General features: G+C 32.9%; 1 protein-coding gene across 2 annotated transcripts in view; it reads left to right on the forward strand.

Annotated features, from left to right (window-relative positions):
* The window catches only part of LOC117181905 (inactive ubiquitin carboxyl-terminal hydrolase 53-like), a 41,854-nt gene that overhangs the window by 2,682 nt on the left and 23,519 nt on the right, over positions 1–15,653 (forward strand). The window contains exon 2 of one of the 2 annotated variants that reach the window (XM_033374925.1): positions 5,771–5,863. In XM_033374925.1, the coding sequence (XP_033230816.1) occupies positions 5,771–5,863 (93 nt within the window). Of the gene's footprint in view, positions 1–5,770; positions 5,864–14,298; positions 15,015–15,653 lie in introns of those variants that run through there. The other variant, XM_033374924.1, reaches the window with a different exon arrangement.

The following is a 15,653-nucleotide window of genomic DNA, read 5'->3' on the forward strand; positions in this document are numbered from 1 at the left end:
ATCTATTTGATAAAAAATACATCTACTTTGTGGAAAAGTATAATATTTAGTTGAAAATTCAACTATTTTGTTAAATTCATATTTTAATTTGAATCTAAGTTCATATTTGTGAATTAAAAGTTCTACTGTTTGGTAAAAAGTTCGCAGATTTTGTTGAAATTTCGTCTCCTTTGCTTGCCAGTTCAACTATTTGGTTGTGAATGCAACTGGTTAGTTAAAATTTATTTTTTGTTGAAAATTCTACTGTTCGGTTGAAAATTCACCTTTTCGGGTTCAAAAGTTAACATTGTCTCATTTAAAAGAATTTATTCCCTTATTTTCTCTGTTTTAAAAGCATCTTGACATAGTTTTTGAAGGGTCCCTGTCTTTGCATAAAATAAATTATAAATTAAAATGCAGATTAAAAAGAAATTATAAAATGTAATTTATAAAAGACGAAAAGATCCGTAATGGACACCTCGATACTTGTAATTGGTGGGAACTAATTAGCAGGAGAAGCCTAAGAGAGTGTAACTAAATTAGTAGACTAACGGTTCCTGCTTTATTAGTTCGGTGTCGATGCACTCAATAGGGTTCCTATTTTTAGTGTTCCGATCAACCAATCCTAGTTTGGTTCTCCTCAATTTAAATCCTCACAACACGGTAGCTCCCACACGATATTTCTCCGTGGGAGAGAATAATTCAGAAACAGATTTTTTCCGTTTAGAGGGACTTAACTTTGGGAAACTTGCAAATTTCGTTCTGCATCGTTTATTGCAGTTATGTATGAAGGAACGCGGGAGACGCAATAAAAAAAGTGGAATCCTGTTTGCAGATTAGAATTTCAAAGCGTTCCGAATACCTAGTTATCCCTGCCGTGACGGTGCGGGAACATCTCGGTGAATGCGTGATAGGTGTGAAAAAAAAGTAATTTTATGTCTTTAGTGTGGTAAAAAAGAATCAGGGAAAAACTTCAATGTCGATACGTAAATATAGAGTAGTTTTTTTCTGAGAAAAGAGAGAAAACATAAAGAAGCGAAAAATATATAGCAAAGAGGGAATACAATGCAAACCGAGAAAGACTAAAGTAAATGTCATAAACCAGAGCCAAACAAAAAACGTTTTCATCCCCATTTTTTCCGTTACAACCATTTTATAATTTAATAGCATTTTTTTGGAGAATACAACCAAGATAAGTTTTTTGTGCACCTTTTTCTTAAAAGGCTAAGAATAGGACCATCAAAGGTAATTTTAAAACCGGTCACTATGGGTGTGGTTTTATTAGTCGGGCTTCGAGAGATGAGGATAATAAAAAACAGTGGTCCATTATCTCCGAGCTGCGCTTGTTTTTTTTCCTGGGGTCATGTTATCTAAAATCTAAATGCCAAAAGAACTATTTTTCGACTTCACCTCTGTGTGTGAATAAATTATCTTGCATAATTATTTTTTAAAGATGGTGGTAACTATTTTATAGGTAGGTGTTACGCTGATGTCCACTGTCCAGGTGATTTAGGTGCAGGCCTGGGGGCTATGGCCATGGGACCCTGTTGTGCCCCTCTTCACCTGTCGTTTCTCATGGGTCTTTCGAAACGCCCACTTTACGAAAATACCCTGAACCCCATTTTTCTATGATGCACTGACACCAAACGCACCCATAACGGTTGACGAGAAGATTATTAGTTGAATCAATAAGCGTGACTTTCTATTGTTTAGGGAATTATGCATTTGGGGCTGGTGGGGCTAATAGGATTAGGGGTCATAATGAAGATGGTAGGTAGAAAATAAACAAGTACATTATCGGAATTTCAATAAAAAATTGAAATAAGAATGAAGATAAAAAAATTGGGAATTCAAAGAATACATTTTTATTTGGGAATTATAAAATATTAAAATTGAAACTTGACAATCATTCAAATAAACATTTTATTTTCTAAAATTATTTCCCCAAAATAAGCTTGTCAAGAAAATTACAGTTTGTTGGATGATATATATTTTTCCACCAAGGGTTGATTTTTCGGGATAGACTATTGAATTGATATTGAAGATTTTTACAGCTAATTTAAAATAATGAAAATTTATTAAACTTTCAAGTTGAAAATTGTTTATCATTTATAGACTGAAAATTAGGCAAAATTTTAACGATCGATGTTCCGCAAAAATCAATACATGCCGTAGATCAAAGTGGATTATTCTGCATCTCGTAAGTTGGTTTTGAGTTATTGTATACTAAACAGAAACCGAGAAAACTTTGAAAATAAAAAAGAATTTTTTAATCGATCAAAGAACGACCATACATTGTTTCTGAATTTTTTCAGAATTTTTATTTAACGTGATCGAGGACTTAGCCTTTAAAGAGTTAAGGTTTGAGATCACGATAAAATAAAATATTTCATCCTTTTCTTCCGTTAGAATATTTTTTTTATTTTATATGGGTTATCTGTTGTTCTGTATAATATTAAAACTTATTTTTTCGGGAATTGAAAAATTTAGCAATTTACTTCCTTGGGAATTCGAAAATGCAGAAATTTATCTGCTAATTTCGGTAATTAAAAATTTTGTTTATATAAATTTTCGAGAATTTTATCATTTTGGGAATGTAAAAATTAGGCAATTTTATAAATTCGGGTTTTAAAATATCGGGAATAGTCTATAGTTTTATTTTATTTCGGAAATTTTCACTTTCCGGAAAATCTCTGTTTCCGTCATTCTTTTTTTCGGTTTTTTCCACATTCGGAACTTTTAAAGTTCGTCAAAATTTTGTTATTCTCAAAGTATAACCAACATTCAAATTTAAAATAATAAAAAAATCTTCTAAGCTGAGAATTAATGATGAAACTGAATTTTGAAGTGTATCCTAAGTGTCAGTTAAAATCAACTTATAAATAAATTGAGCACACACAGAGCTAGTTTGTAAACAAATCGTACATTAAGAAAAAGTTTTAAATTACGGATAGGATTGAATAAATTTCTCATTAAGGATTAAAACAATTTCGAAAGTTAAAATCAAAAACTAAAACATTTTTTGCAAACAAAGTGTTTCGTCATCCTGAAATTTTTGATGAAGAGTCAAATATTTTTCCTTAGTTTAGCTAGTCATCACGAAATGTGGGGACAACTATTCCGTCCCCAGATCCACTTTTCCAGCTACCTCCATTTTTTTAAATTTTAGGTCTGTAAATGAATTTTTTATTTTTTAAAATACAATTTTAAGTTTTAAAAATAGTTTCGTTTGGAAAATTTCCAGTGAATTTAAAGTATTTGGAAAAGTCAGATTAATGAGGGAAGCGCGATTTAGGAATGGAGTATTTTTATTTTGTATCTGTAAAATCAATAAGTAATTTTAGAAACTTAAAAATTAATTTATAATTCATATCAGCAATTTTTTTAAACTGACAGGAAGATTAGCTTTTCCGAAATTTGCAAGAAATACTGCAATATCTACAGTAAAGTTTTCGATTTAAAAATATAGCAATTAAAGGCTAAAATATTCTTTCATTCTTCAAAAGTATTTTTTATTTACTGAAATATAATATGGCTTTAAACTTTCGAAAAAGCAGATCTTCCTCCCTAATTTCTAAAAAATGCTGATAAAAATTACAAACTAATTTTTAATACCCTTTAATCATTAGAAAGTATTTTTTATTTACTGAAAAATAATATGGCTTTAAACTTTCAAAAAAGCAGATCTTCCTCCCTAATTTCTAAAAAATGCTGATAAAAATTACAAACTAATTTTTAATACATTTTAATCATTAGAAAGTATTTTTTATTTACTGAGAAATAATATTGCTTGAAAATTCCCGAAAAGCAGATCTTCGTGCCTTATTTCTAAAAAATGCGCATAAAAAAATTACAAACTAATTTCCATTTTCTTGAAATGACTTTTTAGTTTTGCAAGCACAGTAAAATTCCCTAAAATCCAACTTTCAACTAAATTCCTAAAACTCTCTACCCCCATAAATCTGATAAAAAAAAAAGTTTCATTGAATTCACTCACAATTTCCTAATCGACAGTGATCGACAAGATCGGATGGAAATCGAGGCAACTTTAACGAGAATGGTCGTAAAGGAGAGATCTGATTCCATGGAATTCAAACATTGGATCATTGATCTCGTTAAGTTGCTTTCTAGCTTGTAAATAAGCAATGGGCGAAGGCCGAGATTGCAGGTGTCAGACGTTAACATAATTCTGAATGAATTTGCGCGACAGTAGCAAACACACAGAGTTGATTATAATGCAAAAAAGAAAATTAATGGTTGCGTAGGTATACATAATATAGAGGGCGTGAATACTACAATTACGAATGTAGTACGCAGCCTGTGCAGAGTACCAGTTCGGTAACCATACAAGATAGCCCACTATATCCTGCGTATTATGCACAGGGAAAGTAAATCACAATTTCCGTGCCGTATTCCACCGCATAGCACAGAGGACGATAATTTTCCTTTTTCCGGTAGCCAGGCCTCGAGTAAATAACAGTCACTTTTAATGCATCCAATAATGGTCTTTCCTCATCGACAATATCAACCTTCTTATGAATGATATTTTAATAAAAGCAATGATATTCGCTTTGCTTTATCCAAACGTGTCAATTTTAAAAACGTTGGGCATTTATTATTGAGAGCGTGCCGAAGAATTTAAAAGAAGAACTGAATTCTTAAGATACTCATATTTTCATGAAGGAATGAAATTATTTTGTATTTGATTCATTCACAAAGAACGCTTTTGTTTCATGAAAAGAGCACAGTTTATTAAACAAATTATCTAATGCTATGCTAAAAAATGCTTTAATTGCTGATAACTTCAAACTGAGGTAAACTTTCCGTGGCCAATTCATCCCGAATTTCGGGAGGATGAGACTCTGTTAAATAAAGTTGAGGACAAATAAAATTTTTTTAGAACGATTTTATAGAAGTTCGAAGTATATTTCGATATAAAAGATTCCTTTAAAAATTCTTAAAAGAGTATATGAAAGCTTTTAAGGGATCTCAAACTAATTCATAGGAATTTATCGACTTTAAACATCCATTTGATGGTCCATTAAATATTTTATCACTTTTTAATCTCTCCAAGGCTAAGCCTAATGTGTATAAATTGTTTTGGAACAATATATGAGTGAAACTTCCCTATAGTGGATAATGGCAATCTACAGTACATAGTCATTAATTAAAAGCATAATGAGAAAAATAATTAATTTCAATTTATTAACACATATAGTATCTTAACTTTTAATTGAATTAAATATTTTATATACGTTAGTATTGTTCATTAATGATTATCCACTGTTTTAATATCAATGAAATCATTCAGTTTCATTCCACTTTTCCAGAGTAGGATTTAAACCCGTGACTGAATTGATCGAAACTCATCACTTCTAACCATTTTTCTTCTGTTTTTTTTTTTCGTTTTTAGTACCAAATAAACCACTTTCTGGTAACATTATACGATTTGAATAAATTATTATACCATTAAGCCATTCCCCTTTAAAAAGATAATTCTTTATCTTGTTATCAAAACCTAGAACAATCGACCACTTCTCATTTACCAACCTCGTAATTTGTCTGACCATGTACGACATTCCCTTGCGCTTATTGTCACGTCATAGACAACGCAAGTTGCTTGCAGCACACTATACTTATCATAAATTACTATTAAGTGAATTGTCAATTACAGGGTAATTTTTACACCCTCTATTTCACGATTTCATTAGTATTTCTTCATTTATTCTAGAAATGTATTTTTTTTGTAACTAGATTTGAAAAAAATTCAAATGTATTTTTTATATTCTAGGTGCTATGGCATCTCGATATCTTTCGACGGAGCTTCAGAGAACTTTCCGGCCATGCCTGCATGCGAGAATCCTGCATTTTCTGCGCCCTCAAGGTAAGCTTTATTCCACTTTTTCACAAATATTAATTTTTATAACTGAAAATTTAAATAGTTTATTTTCGGTTAAAAATGTAATGTTTTCAGTAAAAAATTCAACTATTTGGTGAAAAATTCGTCCTTTTTGATAAAAATTAATTTCCTGATTAAAAATGATTCTTTTTGCTAAAAAAAAAAACGAAAGCTTGGTGGACATTTCTTTCTCTCTCACTGAAAAATCTTTTTTAGTGGAAAATTAATATTTTTTTGATTGAAATATCAACCATTCTTTTGTTTTGTGCTTATATCTTTTGGTGAAAAATTCAACTACTTGCTAGTTGAAAGTTTAACTCTTATGTTGAAAATTTAATTTTTGGTTGAAGATACCCATTTTAATTGAAAATTCATGTATTTCGATGAAAATTTAACTATTTTGTTGAAAACTCATTTCTTCATGGAAAAGTCATTTTTTCATTGAAGTTATTTTGTTATCAGATTTTTTTTTTAATAAGAATTATTTTCTTTTAATTGAAAATTTAATTAATCCATTTAAATATCCATTATCTTATATGAAAATAATTTTTTCAAATGAAAATATAAATATTCAATTTTTGGATTAATATTTTTCCATTTTAGTGTAAAATTCATGTATTAAGTTGTAAATTCAACTATTTTGGCAGAAATAGTCCTCTTTTTGGTTATAAATGCAACTGTGTGTTTGTGTTAATCTGGTTTGGTTAAGGATGAAACAATTTTTTTTTTGTTGGAAAATTAGTGTTTTTTGGTTGAATTTAACTGTTTTTGATGCAAATAAAAATGTTTTTAGGTTGAAACATTATTAGCTATTACATTTTTTCGGTGATAATTTATGTTTGGTTGAATACAGATTTTTTATTAATTAATAATTTTAAAAATTTCTTAGTTCAAACATCAACGATTAAATTTTTGTTGAAAATTAATCTTTTTCATTTAAATGTTAACTATCTTGTTCGAAAATTTGTATTTTTTAGTAGAAAATAAATCTTATTTGTTAAAAATTCAACTATTCCAGTTGAAGATTCATAATTTTATATGAAGATTCGTCTCTTTTTTTATTTTTGGTTGCGTCTGTTATGTTAAGAAATGCGAAATACCTGAATGCCTCCGTACTATGAAACACTATACCAGGAAAAATCTCGAGATACCTGGAAAAACCCTGAAATTGTCAGGAAATTTTTGCCCAGGATTTGAGTCGACCCTGTTAGGATTAAAATGACAGGTTTGGCAGAGATTGCTTTAAGAGATATTCTTTCTTTGACTTTTCAAAACACCCTTTGTTCACCCTTGTTACAAAAGAATATCGATTTTGAACCTGTAATCCCTGATCATCTTGAAAAAGAAATAGTGTTTCTGGTGAGTCATCTTAAAAATTAGAATGGCCCTTAGGATTAATAGATCCATGGAGATCATAGTACTTTATGCCTTATAGAATGTAGCTTATAATTTCCGACTGGATGGAATATGACTAAGAATAAAATATAGATAGATTATCGATGACTCTTGACTCTATGTCAGTGGTTATTAGTATTTACTATACTATATACCAATATACAATATCCCTACTATATGGACCTTTGGACCGCGAGTCGAGGTCCTTTCTTCCGCGAGATTCTCGGAGCTCGATTCTGATTGGTCCACTTTGAAGGTTCTTGCGCCGAAGCTGAACTCAAGCTCCAGTCGTTTCATTCCGGGCAAGATTGGTTCTGACCTTTCTTCAGCTTTACCAGCATCTATGTTCCCTTAACCCTAAACTTATTCTATAATCTAAAGTTTGTTATTATTTACTGAAAAATGGGACTAAGCGGCTCCTTTTTTATACTTTCTATTTGATCATTTTTCATACAATGAAACAGAAACATACATTTAGTTAATAAACCACCGTTTATCATTCCTTAAACAAAAGGTAAAATTTGTTGCGGGTACAAATTCCGGGTGTAATCTCGCCACGCAAGAAATATGAAGTTCGGTAAGGGTAAAGCGAAAACTTTGTCATCTTTTATTTTACCCTTGCCGATCATCAATTTTTTGCATTTCAAGATTACCCCCAGCACTTTAACCCGAAACACTTATTACCTTTTGTTACCTTTTGGTCTTCTCATTGTTAGCTTTTTTATAATAAAATCAAACAAATTATTTTCGAAAATCTGGTTTCTGGGTCATTCGAATCATCCGTTCGTTAGTTACTGTGGCTAAGTTAATAGAATTAGTCTCAGAATGAATTAATTAATAATGAAAATGCTTTTTTCAGAATTAATTAATTATCGTATGCTAATGAATTTTCGAAGATAAAGTAATTTGCGGATGGCTGGATTACCAAAGACTTGAGTTTAGACTTGAGTTGCAAAGTAGGTAAACACGTACGAGATTCCCTCCTATTCTCACGGGGTTAATTAGTAATCTTGCAAGCTAATTGCACCGGGTATTTTGCTTCACACGAGCTTCCCAGTAACTTGGATAACGTCTAGCGGAAGGAGTTCCACTTTTTCCAAGTGAGATCCTCGATGCTCAATCCTCCCCTTGGAGTCATTACGAAATCAACGTAAATTAGTTCACGACCGCAAAACTGGGGATCATTGAATGTTTTAAGCAGAACTTCTGATTCATACTTCGAGGGAAACCCGGTGAGTTTCGAAAGTTCTCTTCCAAGATGTCCTGGTCTCTCGAACTCTCGGTCCGGGATAAATTTCTTCATATTTTCTCAGTTTAAACTTTCTAAAAGGATATTTAAATTTTGTTTGGAAATATAATTAACTAAAGGTAGAGTAATTTAAACTTGAGGTTTTAAACAATTTGGACTTGAGTGTTGATAATTCGGATATTAGAAATAAAGGATGGCCGTAGGTCAAAGAAAACCTCAAAATCAGGGAAAAATTAAGGCTTTTTTTGATCAGGGATTTTGAAATTTCTAATTTTCAATTTTCAAAAATCACATTTTTGTGTTGAACATTTAACTGAAATCTTTAGTAATTGAAAATTCAATTAATTTTCCTAAATTCATCTTTCTGATTTAAAATTGCACCTGTTTTAGTGGAACTGTAATCTTTTTTGGATAAAAATGCAACTGGTTGAAAATTCATTTTCTTTGGTTGAGGATTCGCCTATTTTGTAGAAAAATCATCACTTCGCTTTAAAATTTGATACTATTTTGAGAATTGTTTAGAAATTTAACTATTTTGTAGACAATTCGGCATTTTTTGTTGCGCTGAACTGTTTTTGATTTAAAATTAAACTATTTTGTTGGAAATTGATCTTTTTTAATTGAAAATTCTAATACTTGTGTAAAAGTTGAACTACTTTGCTTAGTTGAAGTGTTTGTTGATAACTTCTATTTGTTTAAAATGTACTTTTTTACTGAAAATGTAACTTTTCCCATTTTGGTTCAAAATTGATATTTTTTAATGATTTGGATGAGACCATTTTTCTTGGCTGAACAATCTTCATTTGTAGAAAGTTTTTGTTTGGGAAAATCCTCATTTTTGTTAAAAATTCGCCTCTGGTAGAAAACGTTTTTTCTTTTTTTTTCGGTTAAAATATCAACTTTATTATGAAAATTTAATTATTTTGTTGAAAATGCAACTGTTTAGATGAAAATTGACCTGTTTTGTTAAAAATCCGTTGTGTTTGTTGTTTAGTTTTTTAGTTTGAATATTAAATAATTCAAATTCAACTATTTTGTTTAAGATTGATCTTTTTTTGGTCGAAAATTCAATTGTTTTATTGAAAATGGTCTTTTTGGATTAAAACCCCATCTTTCATGGTATAAAATTAATATTTTTTGGTTGAAATAAATAAATTTTAGAATTCTAATCAGAAATAATTGTTTTGTTCTCGTTTTTTAATATTAATGTTTTAAAAGTCATGGAACATGAAAAATTGGATGAAAAATCTGAAAAGGTTAAGATATTTTTTTAATTAAGTTTTTCGGCCACCCTGAAAATGCACATTTTCTTTCTTATTCTGTAATGATTTACTTAGTGATAATCCCATAAAATATCAGTATTTACTAAGCTCTTAGAACTTTTGATATCCTATTTGAAAATAAAACCTCTCTAGAGTTGAGAACCCCTGAAGAGCACTCGATACAATACTGAAACTTACAAAGTATAATGAATTTGTAATTTATGCTTACTCGTTGGAATGATGACCAAAATGTTTGGACATTTCACACACGGAAGCCTATATAAAAATATCAACAAGATTCCTTGCATTGTTACTTTTAAACAATGCTATTGTCTTTTCAAATTAAAAATTAGCTTCTTCAACTCTCCTTCGCTTAATTTTTCCATCCTAAAATTATTATTTCCATACCTAAGATATTTCTAAATAATTGTTTTAAAAAATGCTTAGTATTCTTCCCTGGTTTAAAACTAATTTTTAGAATTTCTGAAATTCCTCCACTCATTGGCTCGTCAGGATCAAGACTGACAATAATAAACTGGTTCACACTTCAAAAATAGAAGAAATACAATTTCCCACTAACCATCACGACCATCGCAAATTAAATTTATGCTCGGTTTTTATTTTAGAGTGGGCGTTCGTGCTCAGGATCTTAAAAAGTAACTCTAAAACCGGAACTCTATGAGTTTACGAGACACCTGAAATAGTGAAGAAGCACCATTTCAAGCATCTTTTAGCTTTAGCCCACCTAGGGCAGAAGTTATTGTGGACCCACGAACATCTACCTGTTGCGCTCATACGTCAGGTAGAAATAGAATCGGGGAAAACAGGTTTGGCTCGCTAGGAGCACAACTAAAAGGTTCCAAGGGCCTCTAACGAATCCCTTTATGTTTGAATTTCGTGAGGCAGAAGAAATTTGTAGGTGGACCTAGAATATTGTTATCGCACGTGTTCATCTTCAACATCTCTCAAGTTTCTGACCTTCTCCTACGCTCAAAAGAATACGTCAAACAGTGGAGAAGAGTTAATCTCAAGTTTATCTATGTGTACGTCAGCGTTCTACGTTGGTGCAATTATCAGAAATTTGTAATGAACTTCAATTTAAATTAGATAATTGTTTGAAAATTTGAAGAACTTTTCAATATTTGTTATTTGCATTGGTCTTATAAAATTAAATTTATTCATGACTACTTCCTCTGGAGAAATTTATATCTCTACTCAATAAACCCACATTTTAAATGTTCATAAATTACGTTCAACCAATTTTCGAATTGATAGACCTTATCTGGTAAAACGGAAGGAGCGCGTCCTGGAATTTCCGCTAGGCAATTCTTGTAAGAGTCAGACTCGGAGGTCCGGATACAGTTCGAAATTCCAGATCCATATAATTTATCGTTAAGACTATGGTCCAGTGAGATGCTGAGAGGCCAGGAGTGAATCACCAGAAATTCCTTTAGGGTCGAAACTTCTTGGTAATGAAGAAACTGTGTATGAACTGACCTCGTGAGTTATGTTCCTTCTAACCCTTTAGGCTTCATTTTAGGGTTTAGGTTTAACCAAGTTGGTATGTAACATCTGACATTTCGACACCCCTGGAGAAAGAATTTTAAATGGCTTGAATCATCTTCGTTCGCTCTCACGTTTCTCATTCATGGGTGTCGAAATTAGCAGATAGGAATCGAGCCAAAAATTAGCATTTCGCGAAGGATGAAGGCTATGGGATCAATATTTTTGGGATCGATCTTTGGTTTGATCTTTGGGGACCTAGGTCCTAGAGAACAGGTTCAAAAAGATAATATACAAAAATCCTTTCTCATGATCCCTGTCATTAGCCTAAAGTCTGAACTGAGACTCATTTCTTTCCGGGATCAGAATCCCAATTATATTTCACTCTAATTACTTTCTATAATTTCAAGTTCCTACGACTTTCATTTCCTTTTGTGTACTCCAAGCTCTAATGTTTTGTAGACTAACGAGAGATTTTTAGCGTCATTAAGTTACATCCAAATTAGGCATAATTCATAGCAGGTGGGCCGATCTTGATTTGTAACATTATTTTAGAGAAGACGTCGGTGTGGTCCAAAAGAAATGTATTATGAATGGCAACTATATGGTAAGATCACAAAATGTCGTTCCTTTTTCCGGTTTGATAGAAATCAACAAGAATTATCTTCATTACGGAGCCTATTAAGAACCACTTTTAAGTTGAAGATTCACTTTCAGGGCGGCTTTAACTAAGATTCCTTACGGATTTGCCATCATCCGGTTCTTTACGACTCTAGGAAGAGCCCGGTTTCTTCTCTCGTAACATAGATTGCAGAAACCAAGTCTAAGGTCGATGCTTCCTCAATACTGATTCGAATCAGGGGAGTTAAGTAGTTTTTTTTGGAATTTACAACTTCCTGCTTTTGAATGTTTACTTCCATTTAGCTTTTTTAAGAACCGATTAGCTCAGGTAATTTAGAGTTTGTGAATCTATAGGAACCTAGGATACATAGTAACATAGGGAATTCGATCCTGGTATTTGCCAGATGGTATCCAATATCCATTTTTGTTTTTTTACATCAAATTTTTATATTGCTAATCGTTTCTCGAATTATGACAATGTTTCCAAATTGTAGGTTTTGTTAGAGAAAAGGTATGGTATTAAGTCGTTACCATTCTTACGCCAGAAGTCGTAAGTTCTTTTCTTCGCAGCACTGGAATAGATAGCCATTAATCCAATTAACACATGGCTACAAAGGAAATTTCGCAAGATTTTTTGTCGTTATTCTGAAATGTTCATGAAGATTGAACAATTTGCATTTAAATATCCAGTCTCCTTTCTTTCTGAAGCGTAAATTCGAGGGAAATGAATGTTTTTAAAAGTCTCTTATCACCATAATCATGTAACTTTTTATCTTTTGTTTATTCTATGCAACATTTCAAGCGTGGGTTTACTTGGAAGACCTTTTCTTTGCCCAATTCAATATTTTTCTATGTAAAAATGTACTTAAGACTTAAGATTGTTTGACTTTTTTCTGAATTGGTTATATTCATTCACGCACCTAAAAATAGTATTCAATCCTCCATATCAAATTGCACATACCTAATAAATTGATAGAATACCGACAGTTATTTGCGACGGAAATCCGTGCACCAGTTTGGTCATCCAAGCATGAATCCAAAGTTACAATTCCCATAGAGTTTTTCCTGGACATTATGATTATTATCTATCATACCCTCCACAAAGAGGTACTTAGGGACACATATGCATGAGTAAGAATCTCCTTCTCGAGAGGGAAAAAGATCAAAATCTTGAGAGGGAAACATTGCAAGAAAGAATGAGAGAGGCTGTCTGTATCAGGTTTGTGGAGATGGAAGTCGCTTTGTCACAGTCCTTCGAGTCTCGTGTTCTCTCTTCACGTCCACAACTTCTCATACACAATTTCACACACGGACAGTCATACAAAAAAGATACAACTCTCCTTCTCTCTCTCTCTCTCTTAGGCTTTAAGTCGTACTCGAAGCACGTTAGAGTCTCTCAGGTTGGTGAACGTAGGACAGCTAACCGAATGACGTCATTGGCTTCTCGGGGCTATCGGGTAGGGGTTGGGTAGAGATCGAGTGGTCCGTTTACACCGGCGAAGGGTGGGGGCGGTTCGCCAGCACTCGGCAAGTCGCTGCCTTCAGGTACGCGCGCACGGTGTGTCGTCTGCAGGTACTACGAACATACCTGTTTCCAGTTTTTCCAAAACAGTTTACTTTCGTCCCAAACTAAGGATACAGTGAAAATTTGTGCTTCGTAAAAGACGAGTGTCTTCATCCAGTGTCGATTTCTTGATAGAAATTGGAAGTGAAATGTAATTTAGTGAAGTTCTCCTAGTGAAAGTGTTGGGTAGTGATTCTTAGTTACGAAATGATTAAATAATGTGGATTTGGGATCCAATATGGAATCTTGAATCATTGTGAACTTCAATTGTGGTCATGTTGAGTGATTTCAACGAGGGATCGGACATTTGAGGCTCCGAAAGACCACGTGCTTTGGAAAAATTCTAGTTCCAAGATGAAGATATCTTGATCAAGTTGAGAAGAGTGGAAATCATTGATTTAAGGATAACGAAGAAATTGAGTTCTATCCTCAGGAATCGATACTGATGATAGTTCGATCTTGTTTATATTGATAATCTGAAATCGAGGATAGCAGGACCTACGCCCTACCTTCTTGAAACGGGTTTCTATTTTTGCACCAACGGGTTTTGCCGGAGGAGGATGTGATTCGTCTTCTTGTGGTAAATAACCAAATAGAAAATAACACTTGGATCGAATTCATTTTCTGCTGGTTACTTCATTGACAGTTAAGGGACAGAAAAGCATCTTTCGAAAAGAATTTCCAAGTTGCATCGATGCTAATAATCTTGTACAGTCCAACTCAGCAAGTTGGCATCGAAAACGGGTTTAGCGTTGAATCGCTGATGAGGTTGCATTGAACGGTATTGCGATCTTGGATAAGGGGCTAGAAAGGGGAGCCTTGGCACCACAACTCCTTGTTTCTAGAGTTGCCAGCAAAATCTTTCAAGTAGATCTTGAATTGTTTTAAGCTCTGGACTATATCGTTTTTAAAAGATCCTAAAATTGTATCCAGATCTTCTCGTATATTCCTATCTTCAAAGTTCCTCGACTCGAATTTCAAACCTTGTGTGCAAATAAAACTGAAGATAATGCAAGTTCTTATCGCATCAACGTGGCACGAGGACAAAGGAAAGCAAGGTGTACGATTACCATGAAGTGACAAGTGCACGAAATGAGAGATTAAAAAAGAGTCCAGACAAACAGTCTTATCAAGCTTCCTGAAGAATTAACACTAAAGTGAAGATTTAGAAAAATTTCTTTCGGTTTCGAAAGTCTCTTTGCATAATCCGAGAGACATACTTATTCTTTTATCTCTCAGCGGGTCTCCAACTTTTGGAACAGTGTCCCGTTAACCTATAAGATGCTAATGGAAATCGAAATGTTGACGATGCAGGCCTGTTGATGAATGGCACGGGTTAATTTTGAAATGAAGAGTGACGAATGACATTTGGAAAGAGAAAACAAGATGCTCAAGTGGATTAAAGTTCGTCAGGATTCGTCCTCGACGATCTTGAAAAATGAAGAAGGAACGGAAGTCCAGGCCGATGTTAAGGAAGAGGAAGATGATAGTGGAATGGAGAGGGAGGATTCACCGGCTGTGGATCTGAGTCTTCTCAAAAAAGTACGTCCTTCTTTAAATTATTTTAAAGAGCCTTAAAGTTTTATCTCTAATAAAGTTTCAATTGTTGGGGGTCAAACAAATTAGTCAATTCTTGTAAGGTTTTTTCCTATGCATCTTGAGGGAGATCAGATTTCACTATTAGTTACTGATGCGTGTGAAAAGTGTTCGAGTGGTTAGCACATGTTGTCGAAACCTGTCACGTTCAATACATCCACCCCCCATAGAAATCGATAACCATTGACTTCAAGTAGTTTATGGAAGGTAATATTTAAGACCATAGGTTCTATTTATCTGCAATAAAATTTAAAAGTGCAAGCATGATTCTAGTTGAATCGCTTTCATTGATCGATTTCTCTTGGCGGAAATCGAGTTTTCTGCTTGTTTTTCCGATCTCGGGATAACCTGATCTGAGCGACATCCTTCATGTACAGACTATGAGACTATAACTGAAATAAGACTGGTGTAGGCAGACTTATCACAAACGTTCGCTTTTACCCTTGAGGCATATTATTCAGAGGAAGTGTGTACTGTTACGTTTACCTAGATCCCTTTCATTTATGAGTTTTTAATTTCAGCCTCCGAAAGCAGAGAAATTTAATTTTTAGAGTGCGAAAATATCGGTCTCATTCAAATTCTAAC

The sequence above is a fragment of the Belonocnema kinseyi genome, chromosome 10 (genome assembly GCF_010883055.1).
Source record: "Belonocnema kinseyi isolate 2016_QV_RU_SX_M_011 chromosome 10, B_treatae_v1, whole genome shotgun sequence".
In the NCBI taxonomy this organism is placed as follows: domain Eukaryota; kingdom Metazoa; phylum Arthropoda; class Insecta; order Hymenoptera; family Cynipidae; genus Belonocnema; species Belonocnema kinseyi.